This window comes from Camelus dromedarius, chromosome 15 (assembly GCF_036321535.1).
Source record: "Camelus dromedarius isolate mCamDro1 chromosome 15, mCamDro1.pat, whole genome shotgun sequence".
NCBI classification, from domain to species: domain Eukaryota; kingdom Metazoa; phylum Chordata; class Mammalia; order Artiodactyla; family Camelidae; genus Camelus; species Camelus dromedarius.
Window position 1 is genome coordinate 18,801,498 of NC_087450.1, and position 26,238 is coordinate 18,827,735.

Genomic DNA, 26,238 nt, shown 5'->3' on the forward strand with positions numbered 1-26,238 from the left:
ATAATCTCTTCAGTTTTATTGGTTACAAATGACCAGCTGACAAGTTACTCAACTTCTGCAATTGTAGTAAAATTCTAGACTATCAAGAAAGGGTTGCTTGTTTGAGAAGAACAGCTAAAGAATTGACTGGCTCTTCAGAACCTGTGCCAACTTCCTTTCTGCAGGTGGGCTAAATAGTGGATACCTTTTAAAGAAGGAAAGCCATCATTTTAGGGAGAAAAACTTTCTCTGCCATGAACAAGCTGAATACAATCACAGAAACTGCAGACAAAGAGCTTTTGATGACAGATATTGCTGATGCCTGATGCCTTCAAAGGCATTCCAGGAAAGGCGAGGGAATAATTATGACTAACAAAAACTCATGCTTCTTCCAGGATGTTACTCATTGGACCAATGGATCACTTGACAAATATGTCAGTGAGTCAAGCTCACACTCATCCAGGCAAAAAGATCCCAGATCCCCAAGCTCTTTGCGTTGCACTGAGTAAACCCCAAGTGGATACACAGTTGGGGGAGAAGTAAAGGCAGGAGAGCTTTGATGGTAAAAAACAGAATTTTCTCCATCAGTCTCCCCAGCCACATTTCACCCCATATATCTGAGCAAAATGGAATTATCAAGGCCAATAAAAAAAAATTTCAAGCATACCCTTCAAGAGGATAAAGGACCCAGATGAAGGAGAAAGGCAGAAACAGCAGTAGGGAGTCAAATAACTCACTAAGCATTTAAAAAAACATTAACTTCTAAGTTTATATTGCAACTTATCTGATATGAGAATATGCCAAAAGCTAGTTAAAATAATGGTGACAAACAAAAAGGAGGTTGGACCAGATGGACTAAGGTTTTTTATTTAAAACTCTATGATGAAAGAAAAAAAATTCTATTATGAAAGGACTATGAGGACTGGTGTAGCTCAAGGGCCAAATGTGGCCATTGATTAAATTCATCCTATGATAATGGCTTTGACATTCATTATTTTGTCTTATTTCTTACTGTATTAAGCACTCAGAAGAATTTATTAAAATATAGGCACAGTTTAAAGAAGAATAAAAACCCAATACCCATGAACTCACCACCTAGCCTAGTTTAAGAATAAAATAGTAACAGTACCTTATCAGATCCCTGTGCCTACCCCAGCTGCTTCCTCCTCTGCCCACTCCCCCTCAGTGGCCACCCACAGGTTACTACTAATTTGTACCTTTGAGTTAGTCATTCCTGCTTTCTTTATGTTCTATGGACTACGTTTGTATACCCAAACAACATATTGTTTCTTTTAGAAGATTCTGTAGCTGCATAATGTTACACTATTAATTGAAAACTCAAGGATGAATGCAACAGAATCCCTTGGTGTCAGCTTCCTTGAGAGTTTATGAGCCCTTGCTGGGGAAGTCAACGGGCAATGTAGTGAGCTAGTCTTAGTAAACTCTGCAGAGTCAGGGCATCTGGCAAGGCTGTCAGGTGAGCCTCGTACTGGAGTCAGGCAGAAATATGGTCAGCGGGTGTGAGATGCTCTCTATTTTCTGCCTTACCTCCAGTTCACAGATGCAAGTTTAGGTAGAAAGTTTAATGAGATGAAATGAGTGTCCTCACCTGATCCAGGCAGCAGGGCATGGAAAAGAGCACAAACCTCATCAACAAATGGTCGTGACACAGATAAGAATCTGGGCAAGGTCATTCAAGCATTTGGTCCTCAAGTTGAAAAAGAGGGTAAAATAGGAGTGGAAACTTTCATGACAACCCCCAACATGTCTGTCTCCTGAGTCTCATGCTCCTGTCTGGGATAATTGTCCTCTACGTCTGTTGATAGCTATCCTCAAATCTCCCTTCACTGTCCTCATGGGGATTCCCTTTGCCTTTCTTCTGACTTGGGTCACCCATTTCTTGCATCCAGAACTAGAATGCATAATTTGTAGGGCCTGGTGAAAAAATGAAAATGCAGAGTTCCTTGTTTGAAAAATTAGGAATTTCAAGATGGCAGCATTAGAACACTGAATCAAGTATGAGGCCTTTTTATTTGTAGGACTTTGTGCAACCGTATGGGTTGATGCTGACAAAGCCAGCCCTTCCTATATCCCATGACTTCCTATTTCCTGGTTTACTCTGTTGTTTTAGTAGAGCAGGTTTCCCAGTAATCTTTTGAGAAAGAGAGGATATAGGAAATAAGTTTTTGAGACTTGACTGTCTGAAAATGTCTTTATTCTATCCTCATACTTAAATTTAACCCACTTTATTGTACAACACTGTATTCGGAATGTTGCTCCTTGGAGATAAGAAATGCAGCTGCCCTGCTTGATTGATTGTTTAGCTGGGGATAAAATTCTAGACTGGAAACAATTCTCCTTCCAGAACTTTAAAGTTATTGCTCCATTGCCTTGTTTGCTGTGTCACTGTGGAGAGGTCTGGAGTTATTTGAATTTCTTAATTCTCTTTTTATGCCCTGTTTATTGCTCTCTAGAAGCTTATGTAAATTCTGTCTGTCTCAGATTTCTGAAATTTTACCATGTGCCCTTGTGAGAGTCTGTTTTCCATTCACTGTGTTTAGGACTCTCTAGGCCTTTTTGATCTGATAACTCATTTTCCTGAGTTTTGGGAAGTTTTCTTGAATTATTTCACGGGCGATTTTCTCTGCTCCATTTACACTGTCCTCTCTAGAGCTCTTATTATTTTGATGGTGAACCTTCTAAAACCGACCTCTCACTTTCTCACTCTTTTCTCTTTGTCTACTCTGTTCTACTCTCTGAGAAAATCCTTGATCTTACATTCTAGTGCTTCTAATTTTTTTTTTAATTTCATGATTGTGTTTTTAATTTCTAATAGTTCTTTTTTTGTTCTCTAAATGATCCTTTCCTATAGCATCCTATTCTTTTTTCATATATGCAGTGTGTCTATTATCTAAGGATAAAGGAATTCTTGTTTGTTTGTTTTTCTCCTCTCTACATAGTTGTTGTTGCTCCATGTTATCTTTTTCTTGTATTTATGTGGGTATCTAACTTTTTAGGGATTGTCTTCAGTTATTTGATAATCCTTGTTTCTTTTCCTCTTGATTAATAGTGGGGAACTAAAAAACTGATTAAAAGCACTGAGCAAGTAGGTGGGGCTTGCTGAGTTTGAGCTTTACTCTAAGGTGACCTGGGTGGACTGTTTCTTGGGAGGCCTCTGAAGTCAGCATTTAAAAATTTTCTTCATGTTTCTGTCAGATTCCCAGAGAAGAATTTTCCAGTCTCCTGCCTGATGGATGAGAGTCTGGCTGAGAAATAAATGAGGGAATATGTCAGAGAGATTGAATATATGAGCTCATTTCCCCCCAGTAAGAAGCTTTGCTCTCAACTGTTCCTGGCATCCCTCAGTCCAGGACCATCTACTTTACTTTCTACAGAAATATAAGCTCCAGATTTCTCTCAGGATAGGGGAGGAATAGTCACCTGGTGACATGAAAAGGAAAAAGATAGCTAGGAATCTAATTGCTTCTTAATTAGCTTTTCTTCCTTATTTAAGGTCGTGCCTTTATCCCAGTCCCAGGTGTACCCAATGCTGTCAATTCCTGAGCCTTTTGAGGATTCTGTGGTTTGAAGCCAACTTTCTTGGGCCTGTTAAGTCAGTTAGTAGTCCCATGCTTTCTAGCTTCCAAAGTTCCATTGCTTTTATCAGATCTCCTATTTTCCCTGTATGTGCGTAGTTTGTATCTTTTGTAAAAATCTCTTTAGTGTAGTTTTAGGGTGTTTCAGGAGGAAATGAAGTTAGATACATTCAGCCCTCCCTGTCTGCAGGCTCCATATCCATGGATTCAACCAACTGTGGATCAAAAATATTTGAAAAAAATATTCCAGAAAGTTCCAAAAAGCAACACTTAAATTTGCTGCATGCTGGCAGCTATTTACATAGCATTTACATTGTATTTACCTCTATTTATATATCATTTACATTGTATGAGGTATTATAAGTAATCTGGAGATAATTTAAAGCATACAGGAGGATGTCTGTAGGTTATATGCAAATACTATGCCATTTTATATAAGGGGCCTGAGCATTTGAGGGTTTTGGTATCCTTGAGGTCCAGAACAATACCCCGCTGATACTTAGGGATGACTATACATGTATTCAATCCACAATTTAAACTCAGAATCCCACTAGTTTTCTTTAAACAGACTTTAGAACTTGCTGTACCTCATTTTCACTTACTCAAATGCACTGATGATGAAGCTGGTACACTGGCATGGCAGTGACAGCTAACCTTCAAATCCCAGGCATGGCTTCTGCTAATGACTTGATGTGGGAAACATCTGTGGGGTAATCTGCTCAGTGTTCCCTCCTTTTCTCCAGCAGTCCCCCAACTTGGCCACCTCAGGAGTTGACATGTTCTTATATGATCTCACATGCAGGCTAGAATTGATTGGTTTAGGAAATGCCATTACTCAAGCTGGATCAATGACTGTCTTCTCTGGGATTCTCAGATATTCGCCAGAGAAAACATCATTGGTTACAAACTCTAATATGTAAATTCCTCCCCTCCTGCCAGTTTTGTTATGGGTCAAGTTCACCTACATCATTCTTTCTTCAAGATGTGTTATCTCTCAGAGGGTTCCTCAGGACCCCCTCTCCCTACATGAGTATAGATACCCAACCCAACCTGTTGATCAGACACATCCAAACTCTGGTTCTCATTTAGATTAAAGCTAGGAAATCTCTTCCCAAGACATCCTTTTACTCACATTCATATACTCTTTGAAAATACTTAACAAAAAACAATTTGGATCTTCCCTCAGCCCCTTTCAGAGACCTGACGTATATCAAGGCTAAGGTGACAGAAGGGGGCCCTCGATCACACAACTCAAGCACATACACAAGCGGCTATACTAAAAGGAGGTTAATCTGAGCACTGTAATAAGTCAAATTGCTTTGCCTTCCAATCACTGCAATCCAAAGCCTCTTCCTCCCGCACACCCTCAAGCCCCATACCTCCAGCATGGAACCAGATCCCACTGAAGAAAAGGAATTCCAAAAGAGAGGAGTTAGTCAGGGGCAAGGGGGGGGGGGGGGGTTAGAGCTCTCATCTATAATGCTGATGATATAGGAGATAATACACTTTTTTTCCTTCAAAGGGAGTAATGATTTAAAGTGTTTTAATATTAAAATGCTAATTTCACCAGTAATAAAAAATTTTTCCCCAGGAAACTCTTATTGGAATAGAAAAGGTATTGACTTTGGATCAAAAGATTCAGAGATCTATATTCAAATGCTGTGACTTGGGCAAGTTATTTGATCGCTTTTGCCTCAGTTTCCTCATACAAGAAATGGGCATTGAAGGCATATGGATTTAAGAAGACAGTTTAAAATGTGCCTGGCATGTGGTTAAGCTCTATGAATGTACACTCTGGTTTTCTTCATCTGCTACCAAGAGCACTAAGATACTAGAGCTTGTTCTGTACAATAAATAGCCCCAAGAGTGTTAAAGGAGGAAACATCAACAAAGGCAAAAATGATCCACCAGAGGCCTGGGGGGATCTTTGAGAAGGGGACTCCTTCAGATTTATATGTAAAAAGGGAAAAGTAACTGAGAAACCCCATATTTGTCAGGCACGGTGGAGGGAGGTTTAACGTGGACTTTTTTCCCCCAGCATGTTTATTTTAACCATTAAGTCCTTGACCCCAATGCATCTGAAATACAACACATACATAAGACCAATATTAGTTTAATAACACTTTTTGAGTCATTGATTCCTTTGACACTTCTCCCCCAAAACCACACGCGTGTATTTGTACTCACACAACTACACTTTGGGGGTGGTCTCTCTATCCCCTGAAGCAATAAACTCTGACCTACAAAAGTACTTTTACTTCATTGCAGCGCTTCCCCTCCTCTACACCCGCACACCACCTGCTGCCAAGTGGAGATCGGCAAGCAGCACTGGGCTCTGGGAAGGCTGGGTTTTAGCAGGACACCTGGGGATGGAGTGGAGGTGTCAGGGCAACCTGCCCTCCAGCTGTTCCTGACCCGCTGTCCCAGGAGAGCAAGTGGCGGCGGGCCCCGCAGCGCAGCAGACGCCCACCACCGGCAGCGCTCGGCAACCCCCTCATAAGGCGTGGGCGGTGCCTCGGAGCACTGGGGCTCCCACATCCCGGCTTCCGGGACGACGAGGAGGGGACAGGAGAGGGAGCAGGATGAGTCCCGCCCTTTAGAACTGTCAGAGGACATCGACTGTAACTCCCAGTCGAGGGCACAAGAATTTTCACTACAATCTGGATGCTTTTCTCCCTCCTCAGTGAGAAGAGCCCTGCCACGCCCAGCCTTAGGGGCATCTAGGGGTGGGTAGGGACAGAAACGCAACTGAGAACCTTCATGCTTGCCAGGCACGAAGCAGGGAGGTTTAACATGGACTTTATTTTAAACCAGGAAGTCCCTGATCCCAGTGCATTTGAAATATAACCCATACATAACACCAATATTAATTTAGTAACTTTTTTTTTTGAGTCATCGATTTCTCTGACACCTGCTCCATGGTGGGCAGGACCCGCAGAGCCAGGGGACCTGCTGCAGTGATGGGACCATCCTCAGCGGGCCGAGGGACCTGGAATTACCCCCAAGGCAGCCGGGAACCAGGAACTGCACACGCGCAGGGCGGGCAGTTGCCGGGTGTTGGGGAAGGGCAGGCCTGCAACTCCGAAGCCTTTGCTGGTAGGTTCGAGGTCCAGATTCCTCTGGGAGTTGGGAGCTGAACTGGGCTCCTGGGTAGGAATGGGTGGGGAGGGGCCTGCCCGCCCTGGAAAGTTTGGGTCAAGGGGCGGGTTGTTATCATCCCTTGGTGTGACCCTCGCTCCCAGATCTAAAGGGAGAACGCAGACCAGCTAATCATTATGTAAACTGTTGTGTACAAAGGCCTAAAACAGACACCTCAGGCTGTGTGCACTCATAAATAACAAAAATTGCATCCCTAAGTCCTTTTGGGGGGGTACAAAGTAGAATATTTAAAAACAAGATAAAAAATAAAAGTCACAGTTGGTCCTTAATTAACTTGCCTTCCCTCATTTTACCTTCTCATCCACGAAAGTGGGTGTTTTTACCTCCACTCTTGCAATGGAAGAAATTGGCTCTGAGGGGTTGCTCGAGGTCACACAGTTGATAAGTGACAGAATCAAACTGACCCCAAATGGGTGTCCTTAGTAGGTGCAGTATTCCCTCCACAGAGGTAAGGCCGGTTTTCTTCAGCCTTAGTGAAGAGAACGAGCCCCTACCCAAATAAAGATGCCGCTGCCAAAATACCAGAGAAAATTGTTGCCTTCCCTTCTTTTCTGACCACAAGGATGTCTTTGCTCTGAGCTGTTTGCACCCTCCCCTTTATGAAATGGCTTGTTGGATTAAAGATTGCAGTCTGTGATACTTGATTATTTTTTTCTTTTTGAATCTAATCTAGGTCCACTATGATATGGATCTAACCAGCACGTGCTCAGACCAACTGATCCAAACTGGCATTACTGACAAATGGTGCATAGTCCCTTCCAATAAATACAGACTTTTAAACTACACTGGTCATTTAACCATCAATTACCCAACCACTCTACAGATATTTAATGAGTATCTGCCTTTCCCTCAGGCCAATCTACTTTTTCCTCTGCCAGTTTTTTTCTTTTTTTCCCTCAAACATGGCTAAGATCCACTGTCTTCTTTGCTTAAAAACCCTCAGTGGTTTCCCACCGACTACAGGATGAAGACAAGTCTTGTCACAAGAGGCTCCTGACTGTCCTTGCAGCTCTTAAATCTGGAGGAGAAACAAAGTGAAACTCAAATGGAGAGCCAAGTGTTTTTTATATAGCTGCAAGAGTACCGATTCTTGTCCTCAGATCCCATGTGAGAGTAATCAGAGTATGAAGTATAAATAGTAAATCAAATCCTTCACTCCTCAGCTCTAGAGTTTCTCACTAAGAAATCTGGGCTGTTCAGAGTGACGGGTTCAGAATTTGTCTCCTTCTTTATAACCTATTCCTATTTCTTTTGAAAAATGAACCTGAGAAACTTTGGTAAAAAGTTAGCTGGAAATAGAAAAGCAGGACCAAAGCAGAAAGGAAATGTAAATAATTCTAGGTTTAAAGGTCAATGTCATTACTAAATTCTTGCTTCAAAATTCACTCTGGATTTCTTGGTAGTGAGGGCATGAAGGGAGGCAGGCTGCAGTATTTGAATTTTACTGATAGAAAAGAGGAAACTTAGCAATTCTTGAAACAAGCAAATTATTTTATGCAGCTGTTTTTATCTTTGTCTTCATTGCTTTTTTAATTATAAAATGAATACATGTGTTTTGTAGACAATTCAAATAACATAAATGTGTGTACAATAAAAAGTGTATGCCCCTTGCCTCCATTACTCTTCTCAAGAAGTAAACCCTAACCCTTGAGATTAACCGTTTCTTTCTAGTGGTTTTTTGGTTTTTGTTTTTGCAATCAGAAGTACTTATACAACTTTCATAGAATGTGGGGGCGGGGGTTTGTGTGCTTGCTTTAAATATCTACATATGTGTGTAAAATTAACTATGTTCTTTTGTAACTTGCATTTTCACTTTACAGTTTAGGAAGGACATCCTTCTATATCAGAATATATATAGATCTACCTCTTTCATTTTAATGGCAATAATATTCCATTATATGGAGGTAGCATAATTTATTTAACCATTCCCCTATTTGTTTCTGATTTTACAGTCTTAAAATAATGAGCATCTTTGTATGTACACTTTTGTGCAAATACATGAGGAAAGATTTCTAGAAGTGGAACTGAGGGATCACATGGCTCATACATTTAAAATTTTGATGAACTGTCATCAAAAAGACTGTATCAATCTATACTCTCACCAACAGTGTTTAGGAGTGCTCATTTCCCCATTCTCTTGCTCACTCTAGGTATTATTGACATTTTTCACTTTCTGACACAAGCTTCTAAATGAAATTACTTTTGGCAAGGTCAGTGTATTTTAACCAAGAAAGGAAACCAGTGAGACAGTCTCGTTTCTCTTGTTCTAGATTGTTGGTTTTCAGGCTGTGTTCTGCGGAGCCCCAGGAATTCTAAGGGATGGACCATGGAAAGGTAAAGACTTCCACCCTCTTAGCCAGGACAACTGAGGTTTTTTCTGTTTTACATGTTGCACTTTGGGATAAGATTTTATTTGAAGATAAGATTCTGTTGTTAAAAACAAGTTTGCAAACCACGACTATGGACCTTATTTATTATTGAACCATTAGCGACTTAAAGAAGAATTGAAAATGAGGCTCCTTCAAAGTAAATAAGAGGGGATGTTAAAACAGTGAACCTCCAGCTGTAGCCAAAATATTCTCATTTACATGTTAAATTACGTGCCTGTGTGCCTGTCTGCTAATGGCCTTATTTATGCTACATTTCACACTATAATGCTCAATTGCTCTCCTGCAACCAATCCTAAAACAACGTTTCTTCCAAGATCTAGATTAAAATTTCACTTCTCTATCTACGCACCCACCTCAAGACACACACACACACACACCACTTGTGTGGATCATATCCCTATGTGTTTGTAGAAACTGGATGTTAGCTAAGGCATTTTCCCCCTGAGGCCTAGGTAAAATTCCATGGCCCACGACCCTCTATGATTTCTATGAGCTCCTCTGAGCCTTGGGTTCTCATGGCCTCCTCTGCCTCCTCCTTCTAGGTGCTCTCTTTGAGATCCACTGTGTGAAACTTAGCTCCTTCTTTAGTAGTCTCACACACACACACACACACACACACACATATCAACAATAAACTACTCCATAGCACAGAGCATTCCTGAGAAGAGTTGAATTTACTGTAGATAGCAGGCTGGGAAGGACGGTCAGAGAAAGAGGGGTTTGAGTCATTAGGATACAAACAAACTCAAAATGATGTTGTGAGCATCCTGTAGCCTTTCATGGCCTCACACCAGCCCCTCTTTGGCTCACTGGCTCCTCTCTTCTCTCTTTCCATTCTTTATCTTCACCCACTCCCCACCTCCAACTAAACAAAGAACCTCAAAGTATTGTCCTCTATTAAGTCTTGCAATTCAGCTTTTTCCAGCTTTTACCCTCAAACTCACATGGCCAATCTCTTCATAGTGCTCATCTTATTAACATATTCCATTTAATAGAATCACCATCTCTAGGAGGCAGTTTTCTTAAAAAATAGCAATATTTTTATTGCTACACCTCTGCTATTTCTTCCTAACTGGAACATTGTCATTGTATTGCTTCTGTACTCTTCTTATTTTATATATATGGACCCTCCAACCAAATGTTAAGTAGCCCAAGAACAAGAACTCTGCTTTTTGCAGCTTTTTAATGCCCAGTCTCTCACAAGGGCATAATGAATAAAGCAACCACTAATGATACAATTGAAAGAAGAGTAAATGATAAATGAATATAAGAAGACCCCTGGATATTTTGTAAGATGTGGTGGGTATCTCCTTGCAAAGGCCATAAAATTAGTATTTCTTAGGAAGTTCAGTTAAAACATTCAGACGTTTTCAACTAGTATTTATCTTTTAGAAGATCCATAATGTAAGCTTATACTACTCAAAATATCCCCTACTTCACATTTCTTTTTTATGTTGGCCTTTACTCTTCTAAACTTTCCTTCCTACTTCTTCTATAAGCTAGATGATATTTTTGTTTATTCCCTTCCAGCCTGGGCAGATAGGAAGGAAGCAGAGATGATTATCTATATCAATACAATATCTCCTCTTGCTGGGATCCCCAAAATAAAGAATACTATATAAAGTAGCATGCTATGTAAACCAAGGCTTAGAACATCCTGTAGTGAACCATCGTAAAATATCACTTGAAATTCCTACAGGATCTTCTGCCTGCTGTGTTTAATTCCTAAATCTTGTGTTATTAAAAAAAAAAGTCTATTTGCTCTTTCATCTACACGCACATTACAGAATTCTTTTTTCATCAAAACTGGCTTAGTTTGGAGTGAGGAACCAGGAACATATAACAATTCAGAATTTCTCATATTTGACCCTTTGCTATTAAATTTAAGCCCATGAATAGCTCAAAGTTCAGAAACCAGGCCCAGTTCCATTGTGGGTATATATATATATACATATATAATTTTATACAGAAAGCATAGACTCTGTCCTCTTCCATTTGTCTGTATAACAGAATTTTTGACAATACATTTGAGTGAAAAAAGTTTTATCCCACTATATACTGCCTATGAGAGATGTGCTGCAGATTTAACGACACACATAGGCTCAAAGTGAAAGGATAGAAGAAGATATTCCATATAAGTAGAAACCAAAAGAAAGTTCTACAGCTATATCAGAAAAATAGACTTTAAGCCAAAAGTGGTAACAAGAAGACAAAGAAGGTTATTATGTAATGATAAAAGAGTCAATTCATCAAGAAGATGTAATAATTGCAAATATATACACACCCAACATCAGAATACCTAAATATATTAAGCAAATAATAACAGATCTTGAGGGAGAAATTGACAACTATACAATAATAGTAGGGGACTTCAATACCCTGCTTTCAGCATTGGATAGATCATCCAGACAAAAGCAATAAGGAAACATTGAACTTGAACTATATATTAGACCAAATGGATCTTACATTTATAGAACATTCCATCCCACAGCAGCAGAATACACATTCTTCTCAAGTACACATGGAATATTCTCTAGGATAGATTATATTATAGGCCACAAAACAAGTCTTAGCAAATTTAAGAATACTAAAATCATATTAAGTATCTTTTCCAATCACAATGGTATGAAACTAGAAATCAACAAGAAAAAGAAAGCTCAAAAATTTACACACATGTGGAAACTATACAACACACTCCTGAACAACCAATGGGTCAAAGAAGAAATCAAAAGAGAAATTTTAAAAATCTCAAAACAAATGAAAATGGTAACACAACACACGAAAACCTCTGGATGCTGCAAAAGCAGTTCTGAGAGGGAATTTTATAGCAATAAATACATAGACCACCAGAAAACGAGATCCTCTTCACAACTTGCTTTGGACCTCCAGTCTCACCTCATCTCCAAGTGGACCCAAATTGCTCCTCTTCTACTGGCTGCTCCTGCCCCTGCGCTGGCTCCTGCACATACAAAGGCTGCAGATGCACCTCCTGCAAGAAGAGCTGCTGCTCCTGCTGCCCTGTGGGCTGTGCCAAGTGTGCTCAGGGCTGCATCTGCAAAGGGGCATCTGGCAAGTGCAGCTGCTGTGCCTGATGTTGGAAAGAGCCTGCCCCAGATGTAGACAGAGCAACATGTACAAACTTGCATTTTAGTATTTTTAATACAACCTGCTCTGATGCTACATTCCTTTTTCTATGAAATATGTGAATTATAATAAAAGTTGTTGGCTTAAAAAAAAGAAAATAGAAAGATCTCAAAAAAAAACTTAACTTTCCATCTCAAGGAACTATAAAAAGAAGAACTAAGTTCAAAGTTAGCAGAAGGAAGAAAATTACAAACATCACAGCAGAAATAAATGAAATAGAGACCAGAAAAACAATAGAAAATATTAATTAGCCTAAGAGCTCTTTTTTGAATAGATAAATAAAATTGATCTTTAAAAAAATAAGAGCTGTTTTTTGAAAAGATAAACAAAAAGCCTTTAACCAGACTAAGAAAAAAGAGAGAACTCAAATTATAAAAATCAGAAATGAAATAGGAGACGTTACAACTGACACCACAGAAATAACATAGGATAAGAGAATATTATGAACAACTGTATACTAACAGATTAGATAACCTAGAATAAATGGACAAATTCCTAGAAACATGTAACATTCCAAGGCTGAATCATGAAGAAATAGAAAATCTGAGCAGCCCAATAATGAGTAAGGAGATTGAATCCATAATCAAAAACCTTCTAACACAGAAAAGCCAGATGGCTTCACTGATTAATTCTACCAAACATTTAAAGAAGAATTAATACCAATCTTCCTCAAACTCTTCCAAAAAATTGAAGAGAAGGGAACAATTGCAAACTCATTTTAAAAGGCCAGCATTACCCTAATACCAAAGCCAGATAAGGACACTACATGAGAAGGAAACTATAGGCCAAAATTCCTGATGAACACAGATGCAAAATTTCTCAACAAAATGTTAGCAAACTAAGTTTAAGAACACATTAAAAGGATTATATGCCACGAGCAAGCGAGATTTATCCGTGGGATACAAGAATGGTTCACTATACACAAATCAGTGAATGTGATACACCACATTAACAGGATAAAATATAAAAAAAATCATATTATTATCTAAATAGATGCAGAAAAAGCATTTGACAAAATATAACACCCTTTCATGATAAAAACCCTCAACAAATTGGGCATAGAAGAAACATACATTAACGTAGGAAGGGCTGTATACAACAAACCATAGTTATCATTATACTCAACGATTGAAGGCTTCTTCTCTAAGATCAGAAACAAGACAAGGTTGCTCACTCCCACCATTCTTAACATGGCCCTGGAAGTCCTAGCTAGAGCAATTAGGCAAGACAAAGAAATAAAAGGCATCCAATCAGAAAGTAAGAAGTAAAATTATCATTATTTGCAGATGATATGGCCTTAAACATAGAAAATCCTAAGGACTCAACCAAAAACTGTTGGAACTAATCAATGGATCTGCAGGATATAAAATTTGCAGGATATAAAATCAATATATAGAAATCAGTTCTGTCTCTATATATTAACAATAAAATATCAGAAAAATAAAACTATCCCATTCAGAGTAGCATCAAAAATAATAAAATATTTATGAATAAACTTAACCAAGAAAGTGAAACTAGTTCTGGGGCTCCAATGCACAGCATAGTGATTATAGCCAAAAATACCGTATTATAAACTTCAAAGTTGCCAAGAAAACAGACCTTAATTGTTCTCACCATAAAAAAGAAATGATAACTATGCAATGTGATAGAGGTGTTAGCTAATGCTAAGATAGTAGTCATATTGTTATATATAAATGTATCAAATCAACATGTTGTACACATTAAACTTAACACAATGTTATAGGTGAATTATATCTCAATTTTTTAAAAAAAGAAAAGAAAAAATTTTCTATGATTCAGGAGACTTATTTGGTGTCATGTAAATAACACAAAGAATGATCATAACCAGATGTTTCACAGCTAAAATATTATCTAGTCGTTCAAAAGTTCAGTGAAAAAGGTTGACCTGCTTACTTGTTGACATTCAGCTCTTATCTGCTATTGTTCCAGCTGTCTATCTAAGTCAGTTATAGTAGAATAAAAAGTTTTATAAACCAAAAACAACCCACACAAAAAAGAAGGCAAGCTTATAAATACAATGTGTGGGCAAAATGAGTTATTTTATTTTAAGCATTTGCATTTTCTGTGTTTTTCACAATAAATGTGATACAGAGAAAAAGCTGATGATGTTAAGCAGGGAGACTTAAGGTATGGCTTAAGAGTCAGCCACATCTGGGTTTGAATTCTGGTTCTGCCCCTAAACAACTGTGACCTTGGGGAAAGTTGCTTAATTTCTTTAAGTCTGTTTGCTCAGCTCTAAATTGAAGCCAATAATATTTTTCTCATAATTTGCTACTGTGAGTACAAAATGCAAAATATATGCTTCATAAGTGGTAGCTGTTCTATTGTAATTATTATCACAGAAACTTTCCTGTGTAGCACTTTGCCATCTAAATTAATTTTTATATTCATGTCTCTCTTTGAGCTTCCTCAAAACACTGTATATGCATCATTTTATTTGAATCTCATAACAACTTATAAGCTAGATATGACAGACATAATTAACTTCACTAGGAAACAAGATCCACACATTGTCTCAGTCCTGCAGAATCTGGTAAAATCAGGACAAGAATCCACGTCTTATCCTGATCTACAAGAACAATTCTCCAATCTGTTCTCATACAGCAACCAGAGGGAGCTCTTTATTTAAAAAAAAAAAAAAAAAAAAAAAAAAGCATCACCTGATAATGTCAATCCCGTCTTCTTGTCCCCCTCCCCTCCTTTTCTTCCTCTCCCTCTTCTCTCCATCTTTACCTTTCTCTCTCCTTTTAAGTTTCTAGTCTGAGATTGGTCCAGAAAAAGAAAGTCCTGACTCCGGCTCACCTGGGTGAATCTCCAAATAGGACAGGAAAGCCTATAGTCCTACGACTCAGTCCAGAGAAGCACCAGAAAGAAAGAACAGGTCGACAGTGACCTAACTCAATGACAAGTGAATTCTCATGACCTTTCTCCTGCCTCTGTCCTTCTACTAAGTTCTCATGCTGCTCTGGAAAGACCAGAGAGCCCTCCCCCTAGAATGCCTCTGCTAGACAACAGAAAGCAAATTATGGGGAGGGAATCTTTTTGTGCAAAAACATTTATATTCATTTTTTTCTCCAAAATATCATAGGCATAAAGTATGAGAAGAAAATACAGAAATACATGAGGTATTGCCAGCATGAATCTAATATTCTAATATCAAACTGCTGTAGGTCAATGATTCTTCAACTTTTTCAAAGTTAGAACATTATCCTTTAAAGACTTCATGATGTTTGTAAAATATAATTCAATTACAATTTGAATAACTCTGGTATGTCTTTAACTGCTGTTGCAAGACTATCATTGCTCTATACTGCAATGGAAAAACAGATTTCAAAGTTTTTCCATTTCAGTGTATGTCCAGAAAACATAATTATTTGTGATTAAGACATTAGGAGAATAGCATTTATCAGGCCACTTTTATCCACAGAAGAAGGAGGTAGGTACTTATGTGATACACAACTATGTTGAGAGGGGAATTTCCCCTCAAAACCCATCTCCCCTTCTCCTCCTAACTTAGTCACTCATACCTTTAATTTCATTATTAACAGTTATTTCCTTTAGGGAGGCAATATTGTTTAGTACCAGGTTTTATCAAAACAAAGATATAGTCAATTGTAAGCTGCATCAATATTTTATGCACCACTATAAAAGAAAAACCTGTGCCAGTTATAGAAAGACATCACCAATCAGGACAGGCATCCCAATTTCAGAGACACCAAACTATGAAAAATGTGAGTCAAACTCTATGAAATGAAGTAATTGAGAGCATGGACCTTAATATCAAATATATGTGGATGGATAGCCTGATTCTGCCATTTGATAGATGACTTGCCTTGAGGAAGTCACTTAACTTTTTCGAACCTCTACCTTCTCTGTGGAATTAAAATATTAAAATACATCTCCATGGTTAGCAAGAATTACAATGAGGTATAGAAAATGTGCTTAGGGCCGAGCCCAGCCCTTAGTTAGGGCTCCAAAATGAAAACTATTAAGGAATTACTGTCTTAAATTAATTACCACTGGGGAGAGACATATTGTCTCCACTGCTCATAATTCCTTACTTTCAGTGAGTTTTGAGAGCTGAGATAAAACAGATCTCCATAGATCCAGGCATTTGATGAGACATTTGTTTGTGGGGGAAGAGATAAGTCCAGAACCAGGAAACTACTTAGGGAGGGAAGGCCTGGGGACTGGGGAGCTGGGTCACCAAAACCAAACAGTACCGTGTTTTCCATCTTTGGCCCAGGAATGCTTCTGGTTTCATCTTGATTCTACATCAAGAATATATTCATATCCTTGAAAACAATATGTTAAGTGAAAGAAACCAATTAATAAAAGACTACATATTGTATGTGATTCCATTTATATGAAAAAATATCCAAGGATAGGCAAATCCACAGAGACAGAGGGTAGATTAGTGATTTCCAGTGGCTGGTGGAGGGGGATGGGGGGCAGTGGCAGCTAAGAGGGATGGGCTTTTAGGGTGACAAAATTAGATTGTAGTGACGGTTGCATAACCTTTGACTATACTAAAAGAAAAAACATTGAATTATACACTTTAAATTGGTGAATTTTATTAAACCTCAATAAAGAGGTTCAAAAAATTTAAAAAAGACTACATTCCTATATCCTGCTATTTTGATGTCTAAAACTAAACTTTTAAAAAATCACTTCACTTTTTAAACAGAAACAACTGAATACTCTTAGAAGACATGTATCAACTTTACCTTAAATTACACATAAGTCAATAAACCTCACAAAGTTCAGTTAAGGTTTTCACTTTATTTTCACCCACTGCATGTAAAAATGGTCAATTCTAAATATAGTCTCTAATTTTGTGAACTTCAAAAGATTTAGTCACAGGGTTAATGATTTAGCCTCTGTTATGAGCCAGCATGCATTGTGCAGTGGGGATGCAAAGGAGCTTCTTATAACCAAGAGAGATATTCAGAATATTGAAAAACTAGATGGAGTCAGGCACTGAGTAATCAGAACAAAGGCCAGCTGGAGGTCCCTTAGTTGCTGGAATTTGAAGGATCCTAAGGGTCCAGAAAGAAGGGCCAGGGACGTTAGAAGGGATGGGATTAGGGAATGGGGCATTTGGAGGCTCCAGCAGGGGCATTTTAATAAGTGATACAGAAGACTTCAGTATTTTAACAACTACTTAGAGCTATTCCAGGGCATATCTGTCAACATTATCTCTGGTATGCCACCAGAATGCTCACCTGCCTGTCCAAATGTGGCCTTAAAATCTTGGAAGTTTAAAGATGATTTGTTCTCCTTCTGACATTTACAGATGAGAAAATCAAGACTGAAGAAAGGGGAGTGTCTTGCTCACAATGCACGAATAGTAACGGGGTCAGAAAAAGGATCCATGTCTCCAAAATCTCAACCCAGGTTAGATGAGGCAGGGAAAAGAGGCAAAATATCCTCACACCAGATTAACTTGCCCGTTCATTATCTTTTAACCACTTCCAAATCAGAGTTGCAATTTATTTTCTACTTGCATGTATAGAAAAAAGCGTATATATTCTTCATGAGAGTCAAAGATCTTGAACATAGAAAATAAAGGGGCAGTGGGTCCAGGATTCTGGGTAATTATTTTTAAATTATGTTACATGTAGCATTTTTCAACAGAATCCATGCTTCATTGCCAAAACAAAATCAAAAGCATTTAAAATAAAATATGCTGGCACATAATTTCATTTGGTAACTTTCGTCTTCCTAGTTAATAGAACGTAAAGACTGAAAATTAAATAACAAAAGATAGACAAAAATGATCCTACTCGCCTCAAGTTTTATTTAGAGAATTGCCAATAGAATGACACAGGATGACTTTTTGGGTGCTTATCACGTCTAATTTATATATAATGGAATATATATATAATAGAACATATAATGGAATATTACTCAGCCATAAAATGGAATATTGTCATTTGCAGCAACATGGATGGATCTAGAGAATATCATACTAAGTGAAGTAAGTCAGACAAATAATGACAAATATTATATGCTATCACCTATATGTGGAATCTAAAAAATAGTACAAATGAATCTATACCCAAAACAGAAACAGACTCACAGATATAGAAAACAAACTTAAGGTTACTAAAGCATAAAGGGAAGGGGGAGGATTAATTAGGAGTATGGCATTAACAGATACAAACTACTATATATAAAGCAGATAAGCAACAAAGATTTACTGTATAGCACAGGGAACTATATTCAATATCTGGTAATAATCTGTAATGGAAAATAATCTGAAAAATTTATATGTATAAAGTGCTTCCATTTATATTTTATATCCACTGAGTTTCATAACAATCATATAACATATAACTCCTCATTTGATAGAAGAAGATATTGAGTCTCAGAAGAATTCAGTGATCTGCTACTTGACAGGTAGCAAACATTAGAGCTTAGGTTTTCCACTCGGTCATTCTAAACCTTATGCTCTTTTCTCTACATTACGATACTCACTTCTTGCAGCCAGCTTATGTGGCAGCTTCTGGTAGCACATTCAGAGCTACCTTTATGTTATCTTTGCAGCAGAGCATCATCCACTCATTTGTACCTTTTAGTCATTCTGTAGAAACCAATTTTCCAATTAAAATGGTAGCTGTTCTGGAAGTGGCATCAAGAGCTTGAAGCAATTAAGCTCCTACAACAAATTCCTGCAGCTTTATTCATTTGAATAGCCATTATTTCAGAGCAGTACACTAAGCACCATACTGAGATCTTAAAAGCTTCCTGGATTCTCTCCTGGACTTTGTCATCTACATCTATATTCAATTTCCACTCCTATCAGTTTTTCAAGGTATGCGTTTTTTCTGAGACCTTTTGCTTCAAAGCTACTTCTTGCTTCCTAATAGACCCACTTCCACTGTGAAAAAGCAAAGAGAATTGTGGGGAAATGGAGCCACAGCGCTATATGTGACCACAAGCTCTGCTGGAAGTTCTGAAAACAAACCCATTACCCTCTTACCTCACAGATGAGCTGGGAAGGCTGCTGCTGTTGATTTTCTGGGCAAGGGAAGAGTTCTCAGTCAATTGCAAGTCTCTGCCTTAGGATTTACTGAATACCGTTTTTTTCCTTGACTTTTCACACAAATTTTGCAACACCAAGTAAATATTCTGAACAAATGACACTGTCTGGAGCAGAAAGATTTAAAGTGGAAGCTCTATAACCATTTTGTGAGGTACAAAGGGAAGTTCTAGGTCAAACCAAAATCTGGATTTCTGTGTACCCTTGCCAGTTGAAACTATCTTCATCCTTCAGAGAATGAGATGTATGGTTCTGGGGCCAATAACGATGGTTTCCAGTGTTTAGTTTTTTATTCTGCTTTAAAAAAAAAAGTACATATCTTAGGCCAGAGGAGAGAATGCTGATATCTAACTAATGTGACCCAGATATGTCTGGACCTCATAGGCAGGCTTGTCCTGGGCTCACAGAACCTTAAATTAGAACTCAGCACTTCTACACATCTCAACAAGAACAAATTAAACTCTCCCAAGACATTAACAAGAAACAGGTTTTATTGTAGATTTCACAGAGAGATGTCCAAAAGGGTTATATCAAGCATCACTTTGGCAAACTTTCATAGAAATCCCTATTAAACATCTCAGTTCTCCCCACACAGTTCCCCTTGGCTACCTCTTCACCCTTTAATCTTGTCCACACATAGACTTCAGTTTTCCCTGGTTCTGGATCTCACTGCATTGTACCATGGCCCTGCCCTCCCCTTCTACCTCCTATAAAAAATAAATTAAAATTTTCTAGGGCAGAACAAGTTAGTGAACTTTCTTAACCTTGCATCCTCAGCAAACAAAGAAATTCTTCTGGAATCAGTTGGGTATTATAAATTGCAAGCAACTTTTCTCTGTCACAAATGATGTTGGCCATTATTAGGAAAATGCAACTCAAAACCACTATATTGCCTCATACCTATAAGAATGACTATCATCAAAAAGACAAGATATAATAAATTCTGGCAAAAATGTGGAGAAAAGGGAACCCTGGACATTGTTGGCAGAAACGTAAGTTGGTACAGCTATTATGGAAAACAGTGTGGAGATTCTTCAAAAAATTAAAAATAGAACTGCCATATGATTCAGGAATTCCACTCTTGGGTTACAGCCAAAGGAAACAAAATCAGTATCTAAAAGAAATACCTGTACCTCATGCTCACTGCAGCATTATTTACAATAGTCAAGACATGGAAACAACCTAAGTGTCCATTGATAGATGAATTGATAAAGAAATTGTGATAAATGTACACACAATAGAATATTATTCAGCCATGAGAAAGAAGGAAATCTTGCTGTTTACAACATAGATGAAATTTGAGGGTCTTAAGCTAAGTGAAGTAAGTCAGATAGGGAAAGACAAATACTGTATAATCTCACTTATAGGTGGAATCTAAAAAAACCAACCTTATAGAAACAAAGATCAGATTTATAACTGTCAGAGGTAGGGAGTGAGGAGTGGGTATGGGGGATATGGTCAGGGGTGGTGGAATTAAGTGAAAGTGATCAAAAGGTACAAGCTTCTAGTTATAAGATAAATAAGTTCTGGGGATGTGATGTACAACAATATGACTATAGTTAACAATACTATATTGTATATTTCAAAGTTTCTAAGAGTGAATCTTAAAAGTTCTCATCACAAGGGAAAAAATTGTAACTATTTGAGTGACGGGTGTTAAGTAGTCTTGTGGTGGTGATAATTATGCAACATACACATAAATAAAATCATTATGTTGTATACCTAAATCTTATACAATGTTATATGTCAATTATATCTCAGTAAAAGTGGGGGGAAAAACAAATGGTGTTGCCTTACCATGCCAATTCCTTCTGAAAATGTAGGTCCATGTTCCGAGGAGGTTTTCTGCAAGGGTATTTCAGCAAAACCTTGAGTCTTTCTTCAGCAGAGCCATTTAGTTGGGATGTGAAGAGAGAGGACCTGAGATGGGAGGAACCTAACGAATTTAAAGTGAAGAAAAGACAAATTAAAATATATTAATTATTGTGTTGGGTTCTTTACATACTTTTGTTTCATTGCCTCTTCACAACCAAATTTACAGATGAAGAAACCTAAGGCTTAGAGAAGTTAAAATAAATTTGCGAAGTCTCATTGCTATTAAGAAGCACAGCTGGCATTCTAAGGCAAGTCCATTTACTGCAAAGTCCAAGGTCTTCCCTTCTACTCCACCACCTTCCATGCATTTGGGATTTCCAGTATTTAGAGAGCTACCTTTTCCATCATCCCATCAAGATCTTTGGCAGCTCAGGGGTGGATCTGTGCACAGAAAGCCATTTTCCCTTTTACACTGACCCGGCCCAGGGACAATTGGATTTAACAGCCTCTCCTGGCCCCATCTCCGTCTGTCCGGTTGCCAGTCCTATCCACATAGCCACATGAATCCCTGACATCTCATAGGAAAGTCAAAGTATTGGCACTATTGGGAAAGAGATGGTGGATGAACTTGAGTGCTTTGTTGGAAAGGACTCTGGACCAAGATTCAGGCTACAAAGACTATCATAGAATAAATAAGTGTGTATCTGCCCATTTTTAATTGCTTTGGAGACAAATGTTTGCTTAAAGTACAGTGAAACAGGAAATAAAAGAGAATTCATATTTGTGGACCATTTCCTCACAACATCTCTTAAACATACAAAAGTAAACCTTTTGCTTTAATTTATCTTTGAATGATTTAGCAACTTGACATGAACAGATTTAGTCTTGAAGTATAAAATAGGACAGACCATATTTTAGTTCTTTCTATCTTCTCCAAGATGCATTACTTTTATACATCCAGGGCAGGCTGTATGTAGACCTACTTGAGCTGCCCACTCAAGTGCCTGATGTCATTGCTTAAGTTACTCATTTCTTTCTACCCTAATTTCTTTGACTACAGAAGGAAAAAGGTAGACTAGCTACTCCCCAGGTTTCCTTCTAGCCATGTGGTTTATAGAGTGGTGAACCCTGTAAAGAATGACTTACCTTGTGCGAAATACTACCTTACCATTCTGTGAAGAATCCCAAACTCAAAATATTTACCAGCAACCATAACTCCCTTAAACTCCAGGTGTACAGGTAGAAAAGGGAATAAGGGACAGGATATTAGGGAAGCTGGGTAGAAGGTGAAAGTAAGTCTGAGGGAAATGTAATCACGGGTTAACATGACTTACTCTAGTGGTTTATCTCCAACTTATATTTATTATATTTTATATAATACTAACATTATACTACACTGAAGAGTAGACCATGTGGAAACCTTGCTTTCAGTTTTGGGGTTTTCAGAAAAATTACATCAGAGGCAGCCTTAGCTACTTGCTCACCTGTATGTGGGTAAGGATTTTTTTAATCATTAGCTGTTTGTTTTTTAAACTTCCTCAGATATTTACAGAAATTACATATTGATCTAGAAATTCCCTGAGAATTAAAGGTGCCCTGTCTCCTGGTTATTTTTGCACAGTTACACACGAGGTTTGTTCCTGGACTAGTACAGAAAACTTTCTGACTAGACTGAAGATAATCCCAGACAGCTTGAGAATATTGTCACTGTCCATTTTGAAGTCACTTTTCAGACTGTGACCTGTGCGACTCTTAACACTGTGTCTCTCTCACTCATACTTGAACCATTCTCTTCCCCTGATTTCTATGACAGCAGATTCTCCTATTTCCCTTCTCTTTTCCTCTCCCACCTTTCTAAGCCACCCTTCTTTTCTCGGCCTACTCAGTCTCTCTAGGAGCTGTTTTTCTGACTCTCAAGACGCTGATCACCATCTATCCTGCTGAGTCTGCCATTTAGATCTCTAGCCCGGACAGTGTTTTGACCTACACACCTAAACAGCTGACTGCCTGCACAACATCTATACATGGATGGTCCACCGGGATCTCTGACTCACATCCACATCCCAAATAAATCTCACAACTTTCCCTTTAAATCTGACCCTCTCCCCTGAGTTCCTATCTCCACAAATGACTCCACTCTCCATTCAGTTGCCTGAGCCAGAAAACTGAATAGCATTCTTGACACTCCCTCTTCCACATCGAACATGCATCCCAGCAGTCATCAGACCCAGTGGACCGGAACCCTGCTTTATCTCTGGAACCTGGCCTTAACCCAGGGGACCCCTGTCTTACTTGGAAGACTCTCGTAGCTTCTCCTCTGGTTCCCTACTCTGTCCCTTGTCATTCCATCCTCCACTTGACAGCCAGGGTGAGCTTTTCTGAACAGAAATCTGATCATTTTGACCCATTCTTCCCACAGCTCTTAAGTTAAAGTCCATACTCCCATAGATAGCTTACAAGGCTTTTCTGTCTTGAACTCTACACTCCAGAGTTAACACATTTTTTTTTCCAGTTCTTCAAGAGAGCTGTGGTGTCTCCCACTCACTGGCTCTCACATATACAAGTCCCATTTCCTGACACTCCTATCTCACTACCTTTGCTTCATTAATACTCAGAGGCCTTTCCTGACTCCCCTCGTCCAACACACATACTAATGATTACAGGGTGTGACAACTACTTATTCAACGGCCCGTCTTTCTGGAGTACATGGTCCCTGAGGGCAGGTACCCTGCCTATTTTTAGTTATACTCCAGCACGCAGCACCGTGCCCTCGTACACAGGAGAAGTTCAATAGATATATGTAGTATAAATGAATTTTTAAAAAGTCACTGCTTTGCACTAGCAGCAATGTCAGTATCTTAAGCCCACTTTATTTGCATGCAGCGTAAGCTCACTACTGAATCCAAAAAAAGTATTCTAGATCTGTTTTCTTTTTTTAAACTTATCTTTAAGCAGCGGAACCCTTTTTTTCCCAAACGAAATCTGTGTTAGAGCCTGATTTATATAAAATGGATAAAAATAGAGCTGCACATATTGATACTGGGCTGCGGAGCGTCATCTACCCACCCCTTCTGATCCTGAGGGACCTCTGTGGGACCCATTAGGACACTCAGAACTTAGTTTAAAAACCACTGATCCAAACAACCCTACTGCAGCTAGGCAGGAACATTCATATCACCTGCGACTTTGGTTTTTAAAATCTTCTGAGAAGCATCCATTAATAAGATGAAGTGCTTATTTACCTAAGGAGATAAGGACTCTAACATGAGATCATCAGGTCACTATTTGGCTCTCCTGATGATGGTTTTCTAACCTGGAATGAAAGAGTCAAGTACTCTTTGAAAGATTTAGAGGCTCAAAGTACTTCAGGGCACAGGCTGAACACATTTTACCATGACCCCTGACATCAGGGGGGTGGTTCAGAGTGTAGTTAAAGCATAAGGGGATTTACCCTGATGCCCTGTTTGCGTTGGTTGGGGCCCAAAGTCAATCACACGTATAATGTTGTCATCCTTGAGCACTTGTGCTTTTCTTCATGTCACTGATACTCAGCACTGAAGCCTAGGATTCTTCTCATTAGGAAATTTTTCTCACGAATAGTGTTTTCTGCCAAAGGGAACCACCTTGCTCCAGACAGAATTGTGTTTAGAAAAGCATAAGAAAGACACTTGTCAATAGGAAGTCACATAATGAAATGTCTCTTGGGCAGATGTGCCACCATTTGAAGTGACTGAGAGGAAAGACTAACCAAGGGCCCACACAAAACACTGGGGTAGGTGGCGGCATCGCTATTATCAGGGGGCCATGAACACTTCGTGCACCCACGGGAGCCTTGGCTTTATAATCAGCAAGAGGTAAGTCCCTCTAAATTTCTTGGGGGGAGGGGATGGGAACACTTTCATGCCCATAAATACTGTTTACTTTGACTGTAGGAAAAACTTGTAGTATAAGTAAAAATCTAAGTAACTTCATGACTATATGATCAGAAAGTGTGGAGCAACCTTTATTAGACAAAAGTACAGTAAAAATATATTTTCTTTCATTGCCTATAACATTAAGAAGAAATCAAGAAAAATGCTCTATGTAATGATGTTTCAGTTTAGGAGCAAGGGCCATTGGAAAGGGAAGATCTAACTTTGCCTATGTTTGGCACATTGTTGACAGTCAATAAATCTGACATAATTGTACTACAAAAACTTATTCTTTGCTGAGGCAGATGAGGCAAATAGGTCATTTTCTTAACGGTATGGTCAAAAATTAAGTGCCTAAGAGATGTTCAGTTCAGCTCCTAGCTCAAGAGCTTACCATCTAGTTTTAGTCTCAGAAACAGTCAAGTAAATGAAGAATTGTAGAGAGGGTGGCAGCTGTAATAGCGGTCAGCACAGGGTGCACACAGCAGAGGACACCTAAGCCAGCAAGCATTCTCGGGGGATGCTTCTACAGGAGGTGATAGCTGGGCTGAGTCTTGAAGGTCAAAAATGTAGAAAGGAGAGAAAAGGGTAGTGGAGATGGGGTGGGGAGGAGTTCTAGATGAAGACGGGGCATGGACAAAGAGAAGAAAGTGTTGCTTGTTTAGAAGTGTCACGTGGTTAGAACATAAAGTGTCTGTGAGGGGCTGGCAAGAGATTTGGCTAGAAAAGTAGGCAGGACCAAGGCCACAAAGGACATGAAAATGTCAAGTGAAGGAGTGTGAACATCAGTCCTTAAGGTTATAGGGAGCCATTAAGGGAAATAAACAGAAATAATGTGCTCAGATAAGCAATTTGGAACTTAGCAGCATGGTGTCAAAGTCCAAAATTCAAAAAGTTTAAAACATGAATCTCATATTAATATAGAATTGACATGATCAAAGGTTTTATTTAACTCATGAAATAATAAGGGAACCAGCAATTTAGTTAAGCTGATTCCAAGAGACTTGAAGGAGGAGTTTACACAGGAGAGGAATCAAAATGAGTTTCTTATTCCTTTAAGTTAGAGACAGATTTTGGTTAGTGTTCGAGCAATAAAATTTTGGGATTACCTCTTCCGGGGACAAAACTGTTTGCATCTCTACTAGGTAAAAATCTGTAAGTTAATATGTAACTGCACA

General features: G+C 38.7%; 1 protein-coding gene and 1 long non-coding RNA gene across 2 annotated transcripts in view; one reads left to right on the plus strand and one right to left on the minus strand.

Moving 5' to 3' along the window:
* The first annotated feature begins 6,535 nt into the window (after positions 1–6,535).
* On the plus strand, positions 6,536–12,216 carry LOC105097263 (metallothionein-1C-like). The gene is made up of 2 exons (XM_064494321.1): positions 6,536–6,671; positions 12,014–12,216. The coding sequence occupies exons 1-2, from the start codon at positions 6,536–6,538 to the stop codon at positions 12,214–12,216; spliced, it is 339 nt and encodes a 112-aa protein (XP_064350391.1).
* An 8,806-nt stretch (positions 12,217–21,022) lies between these two features.
* The window catches only part of LOC135322973 (uncharacterized), a 31,993-nt gene continuing 26,777 nt past the window's right edge, over positions 21,023–26,238 (minus strand). Inside the window, exon 3 of the long non-coding RNA XR_010384029.1 lies at positions 21,023–21,270. This is a non-coding gene — a long non-coding RNA (uncharacterized LOC135322973). The remainder of the gene's footprint in view (positions 21,271–26,238) is intronic.